The sequence below is a fragment of the Sebastes umbrosus genome, chromosome 3 (genome assembly GCF_015220745.1).
Source record: "Sebastes umbrosus isolate fSebUmb1 chromosome 3, fSebUmb1.pri, whole genome shotgun sequence".
NCBI classification, from domain to species: Eukaryota; Metazoa; Chordata; class Actinopteri; order Perciformes; family Sebastidae; genus Sebastes; species Sebastes umbrosus.
Window position 1 is genome coordinate 7971708 of NC_051271.1, and position 21640 is coordinate 7993347.

Sequence of the window (21640 nt, forward strand, 5' to 3'; positions counted from 1 at the left end):
GTTGTGTGTGGGAGAGTGAAATTTCTGCTTTGTGCAGAAATGAAGGACAGCGCAAGATCCAAAACAAAGGGATGGCATTTATCAGGGAGCCTTCAGATCCAAAGAACCATTATTTGCATATTTGAATAACGCAAGTCCCCCCGCCCAAACTCCACAGATGCCAACTCAGCACTTTGCTGTTCTCCCCCGTCCTCGCTCCTCTCCACTCACATTTTCTCTTCAGTCCATCCACCCACACAGCGACTGAGATATGTCACAGAAAAGGGAGATTGTAAGTGAATGATTTCCTATATCATTATGACCTGCAGGCCACAATGCAACACAATCACATCCATATAGAGAGAGAGCACAAAAAAAAACAGATTAGAAGTTCAGGTTTTATCTTATTACACAGGTTTGTCGAAAACTCAGTGTTCTACGGTCTGTTATTTCTTTACAGCAGACCGTTGCTATGTATAACAGACCGTTGCTATGGGCGCAGTTCTAATGTCGGACCGTTTCTGTGTCAAATTATTGATTTCTTAAGTAAGTAGCTGTGTAATAAGCGGGATAATGTACAGCTAGCGGGTCATTGCTTCGAGTCGAGATCCGCATCGCCCTGTCAGGGTTTATTTCACAACAATGACCAGCTCGCTGTACATTATCCCTTATAAGTATATTGCAGTTGTTTTTGTCCTTATATTCTAGGGGTGGGAATCACCAGATGTTGCATAATACAATATCATCACGGTATTTAAGTTACAATACGATCTTATTACGATTTTTAACATTTTGTGATAAGATATATGGCGATATATTGTGATTTATTACCTTTTTTCAACTGCAAATTATGCTATGTTTGTCAACATTTGTTTTATCTAAAAAAAGTTTTCACTCTGCTCATCTCACTTCAATAATCTTTATTGCAGCAAAATGGGATTGTCAGTCATGAAGACAGACTGACCAACACTGTCATAAAATCTAAAATGTTGCATCAAGCACCTGACAAACTGAACTGTTTGCATTAGCGCCTACATTGTATTTGCAATATTAATAGTTTATATATGAAAAGACTGATACTTGATGTCCGTGTATCGATACAATATTGCCACGCAAAAATATATCGTTATCGCTACATTATGTTGTATCGATTTATCCCCCCGCCCCTAAAATATTGTGGTTTATTTTCACTCTCAGCCTTTGTTTGTGGGTCACAGTATGTTAGTGGGTCTCTATGTGCTCTGATAATGCCTCTCTAGTGGATAAAGTCCAGCAACCTGATAGTAGTACTGCCTGGAAACTACAAATCAGGGTGTATGATATATACAATAACACAACCCCTAGACCAAATCATCCCCTCAGAGACCAATTACAGCTACCTTCTGCTTCCTCCATGGCCCACTACGACACTCAGATGTGGCCATGAGAGCAATGTATCACAGACACACAAACACACACAGACCATTGTGGAGTTGTGGAACTGTGGAGGTGGTGGATGGACCCTGGGCACTTTTTGTTCTGTCTTGTTCTAATGCTGCATGGTCCGTCTTGCACAAAGAAAATGTTTCTAAATCTGTATCTGGACTCAACCTTCACTAAGCAGCCTCTTTGGGGCAATTGTTGTCTCTGTGCCTGTTTTTCTATTTGTCTCTGTCGGCCTGCTCGTCCACATTGTAGGACCATTTGTCTGTATTTTTATCTGTGTGTCTTCTGGCTACATCTTTGTGTGTCTTTGTAAGTATTCTTGCACGTTATCTGGGACAGGAGGAACAAAGGAAGAAGTGCAGTACGTCCACAAAAAGGGACAATACTGGGAACAAGTGAGGTAGGTAGAGAAAGAAACTATTCTTTAAGAGACAAAAATAGTATAGTGAGGAGTCTGAACTGAAATAGGACTGTAGTGTACAGCTTTGAAGTCGCACCGCAAGTGTCAGAAGTTTTGATTTCCCTAAAACAATGTAATAGGGCATTGTTTATCTGTCTGTTTGTCACTTTACGTCCCTCACACCAGCAGACAACACTCTGTACCAAAGTAAACCAACATCAGCCATCTGTGTGGAAATACTGCATCTGTTGATTTGCATCTCACTGATGTTTTTTTTTGTGAAAAGTTGATTGTGAGCTACTCAAGGTGTTATCGCTATGGCTTCGTCCTTTCTTGTCTGTTTACTGACAAAACGCGAAGAATGCATTTGCTTGATGTGAATATACACAAAGCCAACGTGTGAGAGTACAGAGCAACAACATAACAATGCTCCACATTGTTTTGTGTTGAGAGAGTACTCTAATTATTTCATTCTTTCACAAATAATGTTTTTACCTCCCCGTGTAACCAAGAAAATCAATACCCATGCTTTTCAAATGACTAATCACTGCGTAGTTGTGTGTGTAACTCTGTAGCGAGGCAGGAAATAGGGTGGATAAATATGTATTTGAGCTGCATAGCATGACAGCACAAAGGAGTATCTTACGGATCAGTATGCCACTAATAGCTAAAAATAGTGGATGCTCCTTTAAGCAGCATCTGTTTGCCCAGAATTGATTTTGTCACTGACGGTTTAACTGAATGGACCCTTTAGATCAGGAGTCGGCAACCTTTTTCCTTTGAGAGCTAATTTGACAAAATGAAAGTGGCCCAGATTTACTCATCGCACTAAGTTGCTCATCGCCAATAGCAGACATCATTTCTGTCTCACTTTTATGGTCCTTTAATAACATTTCAGTCACTGCAGTAATCGCCTCTATTACAATCCCGCCACAGGCGAATGGATTTTTGTGTGTCGTTAGGATGTGAGCCACTAAATGAAGCCTCTGTTGCTGCGTTGGCCTTTTTCATCGGTTTGGTAATCAGAGACTGTCGTCTTTTAAGCGTTGTTTTCAGCTCCTTTACCTTCTCTGTTACGACAATCCAGATAGTCCCATGAAAGTTGCTGTGGACTTTGGTGAAGCGACGCTTGACGTTACATCTTTTACCGACCGACACGCTTGCACCGCAAATTAGACACACACATTTGTCCTTCATATTCTTGAAAAAAATCTTTTGCCTTTTATTGGCTATTTTGTGCAGTCATTGTAAAATCTGGTGTGCGCTTGCTAGTCTGTTAACATGGCCTAATGTTACGGCGTAACTGATGTAACCAAACTCGAAAGCAGTGTAACTTGTTTATTTGACAGCTGATTGGCAAATAATCATTTTTGTGTCAGAAGGAGGCGGGATATCTATGAATTTGATTGAATAGAGTTTTAAACAGGTTTAAAAAGGGACTTTGTGCTATCACATTTATGTACATTTTCTTTGAACCTTTAGTGAGCCACTGGGTGAGACCCCCTGCTTTATAGTATTACTAGGGCTGTCAATCTATGTAATTGCAATTAATCGCATGATTGTCCATGATTAATCGCACATTTATATCTGTTCAAAATGTATTTTAAATGGAGATTTGTCAAGTATTTACTACTCTTATCAACATGGGATTGGCAAATATGCTTGTTGTGTGTGTATTTATGTATGTATGTATATATAATAATATATTATGTATATGTAATTTATGTATACTGTATATCTATTATTGGAAATCAAGTAACAACATGAAACAATGAAAAATATTGTCCAGAAACCCTCAGGTACTGCATTTAACATAAAAAATGCAGGCAACAACAGTTTGCTGACTATGACTTGCCCCAAACTGCATGTGATTATTGTAAAGTGGGCTTGTCTGTAAAGGGGAGACTCGTGGGTACCCATAGAACCCATTTTCATTCACATATTTTGAGGTCAGAGGTCAAGGGACCCCTTTGAATATAGCCATGGTCCTCGCCAAAATCTATCACAAGTTTGGAGCATTATTTATTTTACGAAATTGTGTTGACAGCCCTAAGTATTACATTACCATCTATAACATGCTAGCTGTAAGGTTTTCTAAACTAAAGCCAAAGATCAAAAAACACACCACAGATTTGTGGGTGACATGAGAAACATAGGAGAGGAGAACAGTATTTTTATTTTTATAATACAACTCCTTGACAGCCAAACTGCATTACCACCTTAGTTCAACCGTAACTCTCTCTTTTTTTTGTATTCCTGAAGGCAGGGACCAAGGGAAATGAAAGGTGTGAGAACAAGAAATTGACACGCCGACAAAAAACGATTGGACACACTGCATAACCCTCCTCTGTTCCACTTTACTGCAGCAAACCACGAAGGAAAGATTGACATCGGGAGGCAAAGTTGATGTGCCATTTCTCACACCAGTGTTTTTTAAGGACTGAGTCAGGATCCAAATGCAGTTTGAAGAAAGATTAGACTGCTACCACGAGCAATCCAAAGCTAAAAGCTATTTTTTCCTTCCAAAGCCATTCCATGTGAGCAACGTGGACAAAATAAGTCTTCATGCTGGTGTGTTTGATTATGCTTCGCGGTGCCCTAAAACACATATCGGCTCAGGTTGTGAGAAAGACCAATTTTAAAATGTGGGTCCCGAGACATTACGGTGACACGCACGCAGTGAAAATGATCCTGCCATCCATTTCAAGTCTGACAACTGAGCTCAGCCTCGTGGATGTCCCTGCCATCTCTAAAGTAATTTTTAAGAATAAAATTCCTCTCGATTTTCATACTCTCCCCCCTGCTCCCTGCAGAGGTGTTATATGTCTACAAAATGACTGCCAAAGGCTGGGGGTCAATACAATACTTCTTCTATGATTTGTGAGAGTTGTCACAGGCAGTGCACAGTGTAAAACAGTGCAGCGGGGTCTCTGTAGACATCATTATATTGATCTATACTCTATACCCGTGTCATTGCAGTGATCAACGATGACAGAAAGACAAAGACTATTGGCCCAATCAAGGCTGAACAAAGACATCACCCATCTACAGTGCGAGTCAGTTGTCTTTGCAAACTCATACCTATTCATAATTCTAAAGTTCAACATTAGCCATCCATCTTCACCGGAGCCTGACAACCTGTGTGATTTATTCAGTCTCGACCATGAAGTATAGATATTGCATAGACTGGACAGAACAAGCCTGAGGGATCTCTCCCAACAGGGTTGATTTACATCCATCCACCCGTCTCTGTGTGTGTGTGTGTATGTGTGTGTGTGTGTGTGTGTTGGCTCTGTACCTGTATCCGTCAGCAGAAACATGCAAGCGTGCTGACGCAGGGGATAAAAAGACACACACCAACGCAGTCACACTGACAGGATGCGGTGGAGTGCGTCGATACCGGATCAATACAGCAAGAAATAAATCAACAGGACCTTAGGGCCCTCGTACATAATCTTAAGTGGGAGTGGGGTGTAATTAGAGCACAATGCTCTCTTAAACATGTACTGTACAACGCCATACGTGTGTTTTCAAGAGCACATTGATAACAGGAGGATTGTAAAAGGTTATTGGTTTGTTGTCACAGCTGTCTTCAGATTCATTTTGCGGCGGTGACAGGATGACATTAGTGAAAGTAATGTATACAGTTAATTAAACTTGTACATGTTAGAAAAAGCCATTCTAAGGTTTACGCACTCAGACTGTTTACTTAGAGCCTGCTAATCAATAACCTTTCTCTTTTCAAACATGTTTCCTTGTGTGGATAAACCCTATATCGACGTAGCAGGTTAACTGGAGGAATGTCACCTACTGGCTTCTCTTTATGTCGAGATTAAATGAAAAATGCCTTTTTAACCCTTTTAGATAACCTCAACGGTTATGTTGTACACATATTTAACAATATGTGCAAAAATAAATAAAAAAAATCGATTTCTCCGTATTTTTATAGCAAAATCCAATCATCTTTTCTTCCTGTAAAACTAGATATGATGTGTGCTTACGTAAGCTAGTAACAACCAATTTCAACAAACAATATCATGACATCCATCCATTAATCCACAACGGTCCAATCAAATGCAAAGGATTTGATTTAAATCCCTTTCGTAACTGTAAAGCGCTCAGATATTCCATTTCACCGGGAATACTCACAATACAGAAGCTAAAGACTCTCTAACTTCTGTTTCACTGGGACTTTAATACCAGTTCAGATTCAGAAGCAAACACTGGTTGATTGGGTGAATGACAGATGGCGTTGTAATGGCATGTAAACAAACCACGTACCAATCAGCTGTGCGCTCGAGATCAGACTCGAGACGTAACCACTTAAAAGTTGGGTAACTCAGTAACTCACCCCTGCAGCTCCTTGACAGACATGGAGATCTTGAGGTTATGTCCCAAAACGTGGAGGGCGGTGAGGATGTCAGCCCACTGCACCATCTCTCCCAGAGGACCCCCCTTCAGCACTTTGGGGCTGAAAACATCTCCAGACTCCTCTGTTAGGAAGCCTACATGGACCAGGATCTGGAGGAGGACAGGGACACATTGTGGCAGAGAGTTAAGAAAAAGTCGGCAGAGAAGCTCAACAACGAAAGAAGAAAAATACCATAGGTGTTAACTAAATATTCAACTGGTGCAGAAGCTTGTTGAGGCTTTAAATTCTGTTAAAGGGATAGTTTGGGTGTTTTGAAGGGGGGTTGTATGAGGTATTTATCCATACTAGAACAAATATTATAGAAATATATATTAGATATTATATCAGAGAAAATATTCTAAATATAGCGTACACTTAATTGATTTTTTTTAGGTGGCTAAAATAAGTTTTGCTGCCGGCCCCGTCCACAGCAGTACATTGCTTTGCTTCCGTGCGGTAACTCCTGTCTGCATCTCCAAACTGGGGGCATGCTGACCGTCATCTACTCTAATATGGTAATACACTGACTATGGATAAGTACCTCATACAACCCCACTTCAAAACACCCAAATTATCCCTTTAATGACTACTGATCATCTACATCAGTCTATAACTAACATGAATTAAAGGGTTTAATACAACTTCAGTCTTAATTTGATAGACTCATGACTACTTTCTTTAGAAGTAAAACCAAAAGTGAGTGCACATGAAATGTGACATCCACTAAGGCATGTATTGTAAGTAAGTAAAAGTTGAACAAAGAAGTTGGTTTATGAATTGTGATGGATGTTTACAACTGATGTTAGGTAACAACTTTACCTTTTACGACTTATTTTGGGCAATGTCACAGTATTCACAAATCTCAGCAATTAACTTTGTGAGAATAATGTTATTATTACCGATGGAACTGATGACCAAAAGGAGTTGTTATAAACTGGAATCATCCCTTAATGTCAACAGACAGTTGTGAAAAAATGGCATGAATATGTTTCTGAATAACTTCCTCTACATTCAATAAACCTTTTACAAACATTAACAAGCATTCTCCCAATACAATTTATTAATTATTAATGATGTCTTGCTTGCTAAGTAGGCCTGACTTTGTTTGTCAACTCTGTTACCTCAATTTGACATTATGTATTGTAGCTCTGAAATCCTGAGTAAAATATCCAAAGAAGCAATAACTCAATTTCAAAAGTGTATTTTACCTGTTAAATTATAAGCCTGAAAACATCCAGTCATTCTTCATTATGTACCACAATGTACATCTATCAGAATAACATACTTTACAGACAACCTGTCTTAATGGTGGTGCAGTAACTCATACACACAATGCACAATGTCGTAAAGTGCATTTAATTTAATCTGATTTATATTATCATTTATATATGTGTGCGTACTGTACTGTATAAAGTTAAGCTCCTTGAAAGTTAAGCTTCTGCAGTGCAAACTGTTTTAATGAGTTTGAGGATTAAAATCATTAGAATTTTCAGACTCTTCCAAAAGGAAATTATGGAAACTGAAAAGTAATTCCAGGAAATCCCCAATGAATTATCCCATCATGCTCCAGTGGAACAGCATGTAGAAATCCATCACTATGGACAACTCATTTCACATGCACCGCATGCCTATACAGATAACTGCTGTAACTAATTCCTATAGGCACCCGATGGGAATCTCTTTTGCTTTAAAACATTGTATAACACCTGTGAAGGAATTATCACAGTATATACGTTGCACTATTATACAACTTTACACTTACAGGCTACAGTCCTGTCATGCATGTCCACACAGCTACTGCGTAATTAGTGCAACCCACCGAGAAATGAGCAACACGTCGCCTATTGCGGCGGATTAGACACAGCCATGTCCAAACGCTGCTCTGCTGAGTAATCCTGATTAGCCAACGCAGTATGAACACCTCCATGCAACATACAGTACATAATGAGCTTAAGGCCAACTGTGTGGAGTTTGCCAGAAAGTTTTGACATTGATTGCTTACTATGTCTCTCTCTCTCTCTCTCTGCTTGTATGTAAGTGCATGTGCGTCCCGTGTCTGTACCCCCACAGCTGTGAACTGTAGAGGTAATGATTAAAAGCTTCCAAGAGCTTTTCAGAAGCGCGCCGCAGTGCACTCTCTTATTACTCGCTTCCCCTCTCCCATCATGCCACATTAGCCACAATGTACTAATGCTTGAAGGTTACCGTACGAGACACTGGCGCACAACAAACAAACAGACATACGGCTCCTACACATCAAATATCCTGGAGAAGATTATGTCTGACTAACAGAAAGAGAGAAAAAAAAAAACACTGGATATCTGATATCTAACTATTTTCAAAGGTATAATATGTAACAACTGTCGGTTGGTGTTGTAAACACACAGCATTCAAAATTGGCCACTCTTCCTCAGCTCAACTAGCGAGAGGGAGAGAGAGCTATGGTTTGAACGAAGAGAGAGCGCCGTCAGTAAGAACAAAAAGCAGCGAATCAGAGAAATAAAACGTTATTTTCTGACTGATTCACGGCGGTTACGTTCTAAAACACAAATAAACACATAACCAACTCCGCACAACCCCGCGGGGAGGTGCTGAGTTGCTGGATTTTGAATGAATGCAGCCGAAAAGCAGACTGTCCTCTCTGTCTGGTGTGTGCCTCGGTCAAACTGACACACAGATAGCAGCGAACAACAGCCACTGAACACAGCAGAGGAGAGACAGAGGAACAGGGGAACTCACAGCGATGTAACAAACCAGTTCTCATCCGTCAAATACGGCTGCAAAACATCTAAAGGGGGACTTGTGCCCATCGATGTATAATGCAGAAGCCAAGGGGTCTCTGCGGAAACAGACATTTCTAGCGGGGCATAAGTGATGATTGAGAGGGATTATATTTATCAGTCTATGCATTGTTTATTAGGAAATTGTTGCATATTATACCTTTAATATAGATATACAGTCAATATACTGTATATAGTGATGGAAGGTTCTTTTGTATTATAGCTGTAAACAGCTGCCGAAGTCATTCCACTAAAGTTAAGATGTACAAACTGTGTGGACAATGGTGTGTATGCAGCAGAGTCAAGCTCCAGTGAGACTCCAGCTGGCGTGAAAAATCCCCTGATTTAATAAGCCTGCTCTATTAACTTCTGCTTCATAAAAAAAGATAAGTGAAATTTAATTACAGTTTGGGTGGCAGATGGCAAGAGTGAGAATTCACGGCGCCAACACTGTTCACTCTCTTTGGCTTGGCGGCGGTCGGTGGTGGCGGCGCTGGTGAGAGTGCATCGCACAAACACTGGCGAGCACGCAAAAGTGGAGACAGAAGGAGGTGAATTTCACATACTGGCAGCGGCACAGTAGCATTGCTAAATAAATATGAGAAATATATCACACAGCGGCAGCAGAGCTGAATAACTGCGGATTGGATTCTGTAAAACTGGCATCCACACACAAATGAAAAGTTAATAGGGAGAGAGGTGAGGGTGCTTTACAAAACCTGGCAACTTGCACCGTGATCTAGACTGCTGAGGGGGGATTTCACTTTCTCTGTAATAGGCGGTATTTATCTCCATTTGCAAAATGCTAATTCCTCTGTATGGGAGCCGAATTAGAGTGGAGTTCAATGACACATATCAGAGCAGCGCTGGAGAGGTAACCTTTATATCACAGAATAGGAATCAATAGCTAGAACGGAGAGGAGAGAGAAACTAGTGTGGGTGGTTTCGCACTGTGTTTTATAGCGCAGATCGCCGGCACACACACACTCTCTCGCCAACACAACCTCGCATATTTGCTCACAAGCACTCACTTGAAAATGAAGATGAACGGGTGAGAAAAGCCACACAATGGGAAGTCGACTGATGCTAAAGCTGCACTTCCTCGTAAACTCCCGCATCACGGCCAGCTGCCTCCCTCAGGAATCTGATCACACACCAGAGAGTGGAGCTCTTTATACGGTGGACTTATGGCACTCCCAGATGGTGTGTGTCTGAGTGTGTGATGGTTTTTTGAAATTGTGTTTGTTTTTGTTGTTTTTGACTGCATTTGTCGCACACTGACATACATCAGCGAACTCGGTGCATGTGTGGATGTTCGCCGCGGATGCTCGCTCAGTCGCCGTGAGCTCGGGGGATTCTCCAAAGGATCTGACGCTACTCTCTCTACTGTTATCGTCCCGTGGGGATCGAGCACAAAGACCTGCCAAACCCACTGAGACAGACAGAGGGGTGCGATAACAACGCTCTCATCTCTCGCTCACCTTTACGACGTCCCATCTGCCGGTGCGCATGTTCACGCGCCACCCCTCTCGCAAAACTTTTATGCCGCAAATCAAGGTCTTTTCACAACATCGTCCCTGCTCTAAATGTGTTTTTTTTTGTGACTGGGATAAGCTGTTGAAAAGGAAAGTCTACTGTCTTTCATGCGCTGATGTTAGGAATGTTTCATGTAAAATCCTTGGAAAGTCCTTGGTGCGCACATATGAGAGTAGAAGTGGCTCTCAAGTGTGTGGTACCACTCCATTGCTCTGCTCCACTCATCACTAACTGGCTAACGACAGAGGAATGCTAATGCTTGTCTCGGCATCTGTTAGCGCAACACTTCACATGAATGCATGTGTGTTTGAGTGTGTGTGTGTGTGTGTGTGACCCTGTTCACTCATGCACTATGGCCCCTGTGAAGGTCGCAGCTGTCCGACGGAAGGCCACGGGTGGCAACGCAAGCTGGCGCTGCCAACCATCGCTACTCTACCCTTAATTTCACCTTCTCCGTCATCCTCCTTCTTTTTTTTACTACAGAGTTACTTTGCCCTCTTTATTTCTCCTCACGTCTTTCCTCCTCGTTGTCACATTTCCTCCAACCTGCTTCCTCCCCCTCCTCCGTCTTACTTTTTCTTATCCCTCCTCACTCCCCACTTCACCTTCCATATCCCATTAGTCTCCTACTCTGTCTGCACTTCATCAGTCAGAGGTCAATTAACTCTCAAGAGGGCAGACGCAGGGAGAAATTAACAGTTTGGCATATGCTGACAAACACACTAAATGTGCATGCTCAATGCACACCAAGTAGGCGAAGATGCACACAAAATCGCTCGCTGAGACACTTAAACTGACTCCAGACAGGCAGTGGCTGCGCTGTAGCAGGTTAACAGGATAAGGTCAGCGTCCTTGGATCTGTACTATCGTCTCTTAAAAGCCTCTCCATTATGCCACGGCTTAGCTGAATATGTCTTCTCTGATGTCTAGAAAAAAAAGAGAACAGCAATTTGCAATACACAAAATATTCCATCAGCGACGTTATAATGGCTGAATGGGTTGACCCGGGCTTTTGATTGAGTCTGATAACGGCACGAAAAAAAAAGATGGGTTCTCTCAAACGTATACCTGCTTTGAAAGTGAAGTGCAGAAAAAGGTCGAGCTCCACAATCACAGAGGAAACAGGCAGATTAATCGCAAAATAAAAGAGCTTTCCTAGAATATATTAAAGCTGGCTTCTACTTCATTCAGTGCGGCGCCCTGCACACAAAACCTAAAATCTCTCAAATACATTTGACTGAATGTCTTGACTTCAGAATTACATTTCTCAAAGTTTCCTCGGTCACTTTCATGCACACTCACACCTCCCCGCTTCCCGTCCTTGCATCTGCCGCTGAGAGTTCAAAAGAATCATCTTGCTTTTTTCTCTCCCTCTCGATCGTTTCTCCCTCCACACTTGCCTCTCTGCTCCGCTAATTTATTCCTCTTCTGAGTAAACATCCACTCCGCTTACAATCAAAGGGAAAGCCAAACAAGGAAACACAACTGAACCAACAGAGCCCCATTGGAATTGTAAAGACTGCACACTCGAGCAGAATGCTAACGTTGCTGTTGGAAGCGAGGGATTTTTGTTGAAGACAAAAGTTAGGCGAGTGCGAGGCCGCGGTCAATTCACATCAGACAGTGTTTTTACCGAGGTCAGAGTTAATTAAAATCAAACAGTGTTCTCCATCTCAACGTTAAAGTGAGGGATTATTTTACAGTTGAAGTGTAAATGAATCTTCCCGCGTGGGAGGAGGGTAACAGTCCAAAATGGTGAATCTGACTGGTACAGACTGAGATTTAATTTTCAAATAAAACGTATGAGATTCTGCCTTTGGCTTTTATTGCAATGATATCCAATTAGCAGTCATGCACACACAGACATTTTTTACTCCCATTTCTAATTATTGTGATAAACAGCTTTTGACAGCCAAGGCTAACTCTTGCAAACACCAGGACATCTGCTGTTCAGATAGCTGCAGCACGTTGTAAGGCAGGGAGGCTGTTCAAGCAGCCACGGAGCCGTGATAGAGGATAACAAATCCCCTCAGTGCACTACAAGAGAGGAGAACATCCATCTCAGTGACAGAGGACTATTTCCACCCTTGTTAACTTATTTTAGAGAGGCAGAGACGAGGGGTGCAGAGAGAGACATTTTGGGGGAAAAGAAGCAGAACGTGTGCTTGATCTGCCTCCGTACATTAACTCATTCATTTGTCAATATATTCTTAACTGAGACATTACGAGTCTGCTCACAGCGGGGTGAGAAATGTAATAGGTATGGAGGCTGCACAAAACTAAAATGCGGTGCAGTGAAAGGTTACATGCAGCAAAGAAAAGTTTCTAAGATTTCCAAAGTTTAAATTAATATTGCTTTCGTTGACATTTGGAAAAGTAAGCCTTAAACTTCACCCTTAGTTTTACATCTTTAACAGTGAACAACTCTGGGTCTGAAAATCGAAGCCAATGCTGAAGTGCCTTAAACTTGCATTCTTTCTAACAGCCAGCAGGGGGCGACTCCTCTGGTTGCAAAAAGAAGTCTGATTGTATAGAAGTCTATGAGAAAATGAGCCTACTTCTCTCTCAATTTATTACCTCAGAAAACATTGTAAACATGAGTTAATGGTCTCAATCGCTAGTTTCAAGTCTTCTTCAATAAAGTATGATGTTCATTTAGTAAATTATGGTCCCATTTAGAGGCAAATAGACCATAAAGCAGGGTATGCTTTAGGGCGTGGCAGGTCGTTGCCATGGCGTTGTCCGGTCTGGGAGTCTTATTCAGCGTTTGGTTTGCTCCACCCTCTGGTGTCACTTCTGGTTGCAAAAAACCAAGATGGTGAAGGACAAAATGCAGAACTCGAGGCTTCAAAATGGCAGTCCACAAACCAATAGATGACGCCAAGGTGACTACGTCCACTTCTTATATAAAGTTTTATGATTTTTCACCATTTTTTTAATGAAATACCCAACATCCACAGGCACCTCGGCCTTCCAGTCTTTTGTGTCTTGCTCACCTCTCGACTCCCCTCTCCACCTCCATCAATCCTTCCCTAGTCCATATTTTACAATCCCTTCCCCAACACCATCCATCCCCCCTCTTGTCCTTCCTTTCTCATCTTTTTCTCTTCTCCTTCTGGCGCTGGCACATGCTTGGCATTTCATCATAATCCCGATCGTTCATAATCATCATTTCTCACCTCACTTTTCCCTTTCATGTCTTCTCTCTCATCTACCCTTGCATCTCTTTCTTCCTTTCTCTCACACTGGCATTCATGCCTACTAGCAAGAAGTAGCCATATCCATACCACACAGCTTCGGTGCCAACCAAAATGAGGTTTTAACAATTTGACAGTACGATACTGCGGTAAATTCTTCTTTTAGAGTACACAGCTTTGAGAACTATCTAGGAACGAGTACATGCCAATTACAGAAGAAGAATACAGACTTCAGCAATGGATGACAACCTATCATTACCTCGTCATTTACTCTCACTATACAGACTGAGAACCCTCAAGAAGCATCTGAAAAAGGCTTTTTATGTCCGACTACTTGAGTGGAAAACAGTATTTCCCATCCCTTGGATCTTTGAATTGAAATGCTTTTAGCTAACCTTGAATGTTCTGTTTTATTTTATTGCATTTGTAGATCACTTTGAGTCTTGTTCATACTCATACTCAAGATGGTATTATCTGGTACTATAAGCTGCACTATGTGTAACTTTAATGTCTTTCTATAAAGTCCTCTCTTCTCCCTCCTACTGTACCTTTTTTTAAATACACTACCACTGTTGTGCTTTGGTCTGTATTGCAACACTATTCACACCATTTAAGCTTTTGATCTCTTTGTTATTGCAAAGTCTTTCTCAGCTCCACTTTAAATTTAGCCATGAAAAGAGTTATTACAGTACCTGATCACAGTGGAAAGAATAAACACTTTACCCAACATCCTCCATCATCAATCACCCTTTAATTTTTTACCCCCCTCCTCCTCTCACCCTCTTCTGGTCCCTCCATCGTTGCTCCAGCTTGGCATCCAGGCGGTTGGCGGCCGTCGCCCACTGCAGTGCGAGCCGGCGGATCCTGCGCTTCATGAAGCTGAGGGACTCCTTTCCTGCCCCGACCTGGTCCAGCAGCACGGAGAGGTCTGTGCGGAAGGCAGCCTGGGAAGGTAATGGATTGAAAGTAAAAAGAGAGATGGAAAGAAGTGAAGAGAAAGTGTGAGAATGTAGAAATCGGGCAGAAAGAGTACCACAGTCGTTTGAAATTTTGCACCAGCAATATGGGTGTTAATCTCAAGCTTTTAGCTGTGCTAGTGGTGTAACTCTAGGCATGGCAGTGTCACGGTGGGTCCACCACCTTGGTCCAGACTGAAAGGATGGATTCCCATGAAATTTGGTGCAGAAATCTATGGTGCCCAGTGGATAAATCCGGTTGACTTTGACGATCCCCTGGCTTTTCCTCTAGTGACATCAGAAGGTTGACATTTTTTGCATTCTTTCTAACAGCCAGCAGGGGGCGACTCCTCTGGTTGCAAAAAGAAGTCTGATTGTATAGAAGTCTATGAGAAAATGACCCTACTTCTCACTTGATTTATTACCTCAGTAAACATTGTAAACATGAGTTTATGGTCTCAATCGCTAGTTTCAAGTCTTCTTTAATACAGCATGATGTTCATTTAGTAAATTATGGTCCCATTTAGAGTCAAATAGACCATAACACAGGGTATGCTTTAGGGCGTGGCTACCTTGTGATTGACAGGTCGCTACCACGGTGTTGTCCGGTCTGGGAGTAGTTTGTGTTTTCATCTTATAACTTTAACCCTTTCACATTGTGTTTTCAGTTCATGAAAGTTAATTGTAACGTTTTGGTTGCCTAAAAATGTTTTAGTCAGCGTCCGGTTGTACTTAGCTCCGCCATCTCACTTCTGGTTGCAAAAGAAAACAAGATGGCGGTGGTCAGAATTTTAATTTGTCCAATATTTTGTCTCGTCATCTCAACAGTTTAGTTTTCTTTACATGAGCATGACAGCCTCTTAGAACCGTTTGTCTTTCTGTAGAGTCTTATGTAGTTTTGTCTTTTATTGGCTTGAATGCTGTTAAAACACACTGGCTTTCAAAGCAACTGAAATCTGTATCTGTAAATCTTTTTCCTGTGTGTGTTGGTAATTCTGTATTTTCTGCAAAAGGTAGAATTTGAAAAGAATAAACCGTTTTGCAATGTGATGCAATAATTGCCTTGTCAACATTAATATTCTAGAGAAGTATTTCAAGAGAAACTGTGCCCTAAGAGAACTGTGTTCACTCTGCTATTTGTTTTACTGTTTCGAGGCTGGCTTTAGTTTCCCCCTGTCAAAGAAAAGCTACAACAGCATGCATTTTCTAACTAATGCCATAAACACTCCTCTGAGAACAACCTTGGCTCGGCCCTGTTTATGTGCAAGATACAGGACGACTGTAATCCACAGTTCAGTAATTTGGGTCACAGAGTAAGATGGAGATATCAGTCGTCATTTACAGCGACATTCTGCTTTACCTCCACAAATAAAGTCTAAAGCAAGGTGAAACTATACACGCAAAGATATCACTTTAATAATGTCTTTAAACATTCATGATTGCTTTGTCCAAGCCACTGTACCTGGGAACAATACCAAGTGTGCCTGAAGACTTTCCTTATTCCATTTGGTGAACATCTGAATTCAAAGACCCTTGTTATCGCTGCACAGGCCCAGAGGGCACCTTCACCTGTACTGTTGCCACCAATGTGAGGAACAGTTCATATTAAAATATAGGCAATTTCATTGGCCTGTGATAAAAAGCTGGCGATAATAACTGTAAAATTAAAAGTGGAGCATTTTCCTTTCCTTTATAAAAGCCAAAAAAGTGAATAACGGAAGACTTTCACTGTTCAATTCATGATTGTAGAAAATAGAGAACAAGAGCTAGATACTGTATGTGTAAGTACGTTTTTGTGGGTATGACTCTGCAAACTGCTCACACTAGCGTTAGTGTGTGTCTCTGTAAGGAGTTTAAGGATTACTGTTCCATGATTTCAAAGTCAATGTTGAGAAAAATAGAGGGTGGAGGAGATTGATGAGGGGGATCAGGCCTGTTTTAATTAGCCGAGAGTGAAGCGGGTCAGATGAAGGTTAACTATTATGTAGTGATGGGGGCAGACCGCTCCGATTACCGAACAGCTTCTTTTGAACAAAAAGCACAGCTAGCGCTCTTATTCTCCCTGTTTTGATTGGTACTGTGGACATGTGACTGACAACATAACAACCATCATGAGTCACTCTTTTCATTTATAATTTTTCTGTTTTTATTCTTATTACAGGCTTTCTAAAACTAAAAATACAAAAGGCAACGATTTGTGACAAATTCTAGAGTGAGAGAAATATTTCTGATGGTATTTTTGTTTGGTAAAAACTGTAATTATAACACAACCATGTCTTATTTGTCAATGTGACTAAAAGCAACATTGCTTGTCTAAAGTCTTTTCTTTTCTCCGACTCTACTCTCTATTCATCAAGGACTGAAGATTTGAGCTTTAATTTTTATTTCGGTGCCAACGGCGCAGAAAAGCTTAAAGAGAACCTATTATGCTTTTGTGCTTTTCACTTTCCTTTAGTGTGTTATGTAGTTTTTTGTGCATGTAAAAGGTCTGCAAAGTTACAAAGCTCAAAGTCCACTCCAAAGGGAGTTACTCTCCCCCACATAAACACTGCTCCTGAACTGCCTGAAACACCTTGCTTGAAGTCCTCCTTTTTCTTCTGTAATGTGGTGATGTCACCGAATAACACATTTGTATGATACCTGCCTAACGCTTACTTTGACACGCCCTAAAACAAAGCTAGTTAGAGCAGAGCTGGAGTGGAGTCCGAAGAGTTTGGTTCAATTGACCAATCACAACGGGGGGCAGGTGCTGAAACAGAGCGTTTCAGACAGCGTAAGCATTTTTTTTAACATTAAAACATGTATACATGTTCTAATAGAAACCCAAAATACAAGTATGCACCTAAAAAAAGCGTAATAGGTCCTCTTTAAAAAAGGTCATGAGATAAGAATCATGATTTTCTTTTACTTCACACTACTCATTTGGTTGGTCTACAATTAAAAACCTATACTTTTTTAGTAACGCAGAATGCAGTGGAAAAAAAATCCACAGTCAAATCAGCTTCCACAAATCATATACAGTGGCCAAAAGGGGACAGTAGTTACATTCTTTCTTGAATACATGACAGCGAAATGTGAAAATGTGAACAGGGTGAAATACAGCAAAGGTTACTCTTAATAATCATCTGCATTCTTTGGCCCTCATTTCTACCCTCACAGTATTCTATGAATTTCCAAAGGAGCTGTTGCCCTGATTCCCCATTAATTTGTACCACTGTAGTATTTCCACATAAACTTGGTGAACTTGGTGCACACTTGGAGAGTCTGAACTAGGAAAACAAACAGGAAATAGAGCAAATCTGCAACTGGTGTGTTTATGTGAACTTAATAAACAGAAAATCGATCTATGTTTAACCCCTAGCTTGTGAGTCATGGGTATTAACTGGGAAGGTGAGGTATCTGTGAAACAGCCACAAATAAAGAGACGAATATCCTGTTCATAGAGCAGAGGGTAAAGGTCCTCTGCTGTCCTGGCAACAGGTTTGGCATCATATTTTTACAGGAATAAATGCGGTCTGTATTATTTCCTCTGAAAGTTGCTACCGCTGAGTATGTTTAAATGATTAAAGAGGACCTATTGTGCTTATTTTCAGGTACATACTTTGATTTAATGTTAAAAAAAATGCGTTATCTTTCTCATACCGGCTGTGCTGCAGCACGTCTTTTCCCACTCTGAAACACTCTAACTAGCTTTGTTTGAGGGCATGCCAAACTAGCTGCTAGGTAAAGTGTTACTTGGTGACATCACAATGTTGCAGAAGAAAAGGCAGGACTTCAATCAAGGCTTTCCAGGCAGTTCAGGAGCAGTGTTTCTGTCTGGGAGAGTAACTCCCTTCAGCTTCGACTTTGGGCTTTGTAACTTTGCAGATCTTTTACTATACCTGCACAAAAAACTATATAACACACTAAAGGAAAGGGAAAAAGCACAAAAGCACAATAGGTCCTCTTTAACTTGTGGTCATAACATCACTGTAGTAGGCACTGTGCATGTAGTTAAGTTATGTTTAAGTATAAGTGGTTGCTAGTTGCTGCTTTCGTAGTGCATGTAAGCGGTATTGTAAGCTGCGACGTTTAGGAGATGAGCCAAGTATAATCACTTGTGTATTTACTGTACGTCCATCAACTGTCAACTGGCAGCCTTCACCCACTATGCATTTGTATTTCTCAGTATACCTGCGTGTACTGTATGTCTGACACATCCATAGTAACATGTTATTTTGCATGTTAGTGAGTAGTACTCCTCTCACCTGTCTCTTGGGCGCCTTTGGCTGCAGAAGATACTGGGTGGGGAGGCTGCTGTGGTTCCTCCAGATCAGCGGGGGGCAGAACCACTCCACCTCGCTCAGGTAGACGAGGAACGAGCAGTCCGAACCGTCGACACCGTAGAAGGCATAGCATGGGTCCGATGTCCAACGTGCACGCATCCACTGCATGGTATACGGAGAGCGCAATTTACATTCAGGCACCAACAAAATCATATAAAAAGGATAATAAACTATTTTCTACAGCAGTGGTTCCAAAACCCTAGGACCATGCACGGATGATTTGCTACTGGGCTACAAGGACAATGTATAACTCAGCAATAAAAACTGAATAATTATATACAATTTACAGCCTAGTTTTGCAGCAATTACCTTAAACTTGGCGCAATTTGTCTCTACTGTATCTATCCTTATCACGCCATGTGGCATCTCCAAACCCAAAAGGATAGTGACTTGAAGTAGCAATTCAAAATCATTACTGCAATTTTATACCTGCTGTTTCCAAATGAAACTAACACATTGACACTCACGTCTACTTTGCCAGGACACTCTGGAAAGCGGGGGTCTCTTGGTACTTCGCATTGGCTTGACGTCCCATCTCTCACGGCTTGTAAAGACACAGCGAGTGAAATGTTAACTTCAGTAATAAAACATGCATATATTTATTTATGTATAGATTTTGTAAGCTGGACACGCCGGGATCCACTCCCATTTCTAAATATCAAGCTAAATGATGAATCGATACATGACTCTTCTGAGTGAAATACCTTGCTTCACCCACCATCACTGCTTCATTAGTCTAATCTTAGCTCGCTGAAGGCTTTAATATTTATTCTCCGGTGTAAAAACTATTCCAACAGCAATCAACCAGTGTAATATTATCTATCAGCTCATTGAGCAGCATATGGTGCATGTCAAAGTCTCTTTTATTTCTTTAATCAAACAATTCTCACAAACTGCAGACGTGAACTAGTTTGACCCCTCAGAACCAGAACCAGGTTACAGTGCGGCTCGCACGAACAGCTCTGTTCCACTCGCCTGTGGAAGTTTTATGGCAATATTCTCTTCCTCCATCATCATTAACATCATCACTTCCAGTGTATGCTAGCGTGTGCCATATGCGCCGTCCGTGCCCATAAATCCCTGTGGTTTCCCCATTGCAACATCGCACCATATCTGCTCTACTGCAGTGCCCACTATTCACTGGGCCTGACAAAGCAGCACAGCCCGTGTCCCGCTGCTGCCAACCATCCTAGGGTTACGCTAGCAAAATCCGTCTGCTCACTTAGGCTACACTCACTGCATTAATTGCTCCACTGACTTAGTTAACTGCTTCTTTGCTGCTGATGTGAGGAAAAAGAAGGGAAGAGAGTGACGGAGAGAGAGAAGGGGAAGTGAAATGATGTCGTCCGAGAAGAAAACCATTGCCATTTCTGATTGTTTTTCTGTCTTTCTATCCTCCCTCTTTCTCTCTCTGGACCAGCATATTTGCCTTCTCTCTAGGTTCCGTCTGTTTCCATTTGCCTAATGAAAAAGAGACATTTCTCCACATAAGTCTTCCCGGGGGCTCCTCTCCATCGACTGACAACACACACTGAGACACACACTGCTTACAAATATGATTACAATAGCAACCACGGCAGCAACAATTTGAAACGTGGTCAACTAACAAAATAAAAAAACTTGACTCCTGTCGCTGCAAGACAGAAAATAAAAGCCTCGTCAGTGCTTGAGGGGAAGGATATTCTAATCACGTCCTCTTTCTCACTCTCGCTCTCTCTCTCTCTCGCTCTCCTGTCGTTCCCTCTCGCACATGCCTGACCACGAGATAAATAAACCGCCACTGAGCCGTATGATAATAAAGTCTGCCGGCAGTGTTTCAATTCATCTGTGATTAGAGAAAGCAGCAGTGTTTTCATTTTGGCGTGTGCCGTCGTCCCTGCAGATGCAGTGGGGAAAAACAAAAGGAGATGTAATGCTCATTTATTCTCATGTAAAGAGTTGGGCAATTACCCTCAAGAGAAAAAGCGGGAGAGGAAAATGAGGAGGAAAGAATGATCATAATGGTGGTTATATATTATGTGTGTGTGCAAAAACTGGGTTGATTAAAAATGTGCAAGAGCAAGGCAATAGAAAACAACAGGGCTGGATGGGAGCAATAAAAGCAATGATGGGATATACAGAGATGGCCACAGTGTCCCGCATTCACAACAGAACAGTGCTTTCAATATCTACTTTCCTAAAAATATAATCAATCTGCTATCTAACTAGAAGGTTTTCCTGGATTTGACTTGTGTTAAGCTAGGAAAAGCTAGAAACAAATGTTGCAACTCTCAGATCTTAATGTTTTCAGATTTTGGGTTGATGTTTTTGATAACCTATTTTTAACTTTACTGCTGTAATGCGCACATTGTTACAATATTGCTTTTTATGTTTTAGTGTGGAGGATATCAAAGTGAAACTGTCACCTGTGTATTTGGGCAAGATGTGTGATTTGTGATTTCTCTTACTCTGTAATCTGTGATGAATTCTCTTCTGTTCTGTTGTGAGTAACAGCAGCTATTGAAGTTTAGCTCCAACACAAGCTGACAGCTGCGCACGAGTCCAGCTGCGCTTCAAGTTGAACATTACTGAAGAATTACACTTAAAGGAACAGTGTGTAACATTTCAGAGGATCTATTAGCAGAAATGGAA

At 41.4% G+C, this 21640-nt stretch overlaps 1 protein-coding gene across 2 annotated transcripts in view; it reads right to left on the reverse strand.

Annotated features, from left to right (window-relative positions):
• The window catches only part of LOC119485577 (alpha-1,6-mannosylglycoprotein 6-beta-N-acetylglucosaminyltransferase B-like), a 133011-nt gene that overhangs the window by 52795 nt on the left and 58576 nt on the right, over positions 1–21640 (reverse strand). For both annotated transcript variants that reach the window (XM_037765252.1, XM_037765251.1), the window contains exons 5-8: positions 19477–19553; positions 18932–19111; positions 14508–14672; positions 6156–6325 (exon numbers count right to left, since the gene is read on the reverse strand). In XM_037765252.1, coding sequence (XP_037621180.1) covers positions 6156–6325; positions 14508–14672; positions 18932–19111; positions 19477–19553 — 592 coding nt within the window. The remainder of the gene's footprint in view (positions 1–6155; positions 6326–14507; positions 14673–18931; positions 19112–19476; positions 19554–21640) is intronic.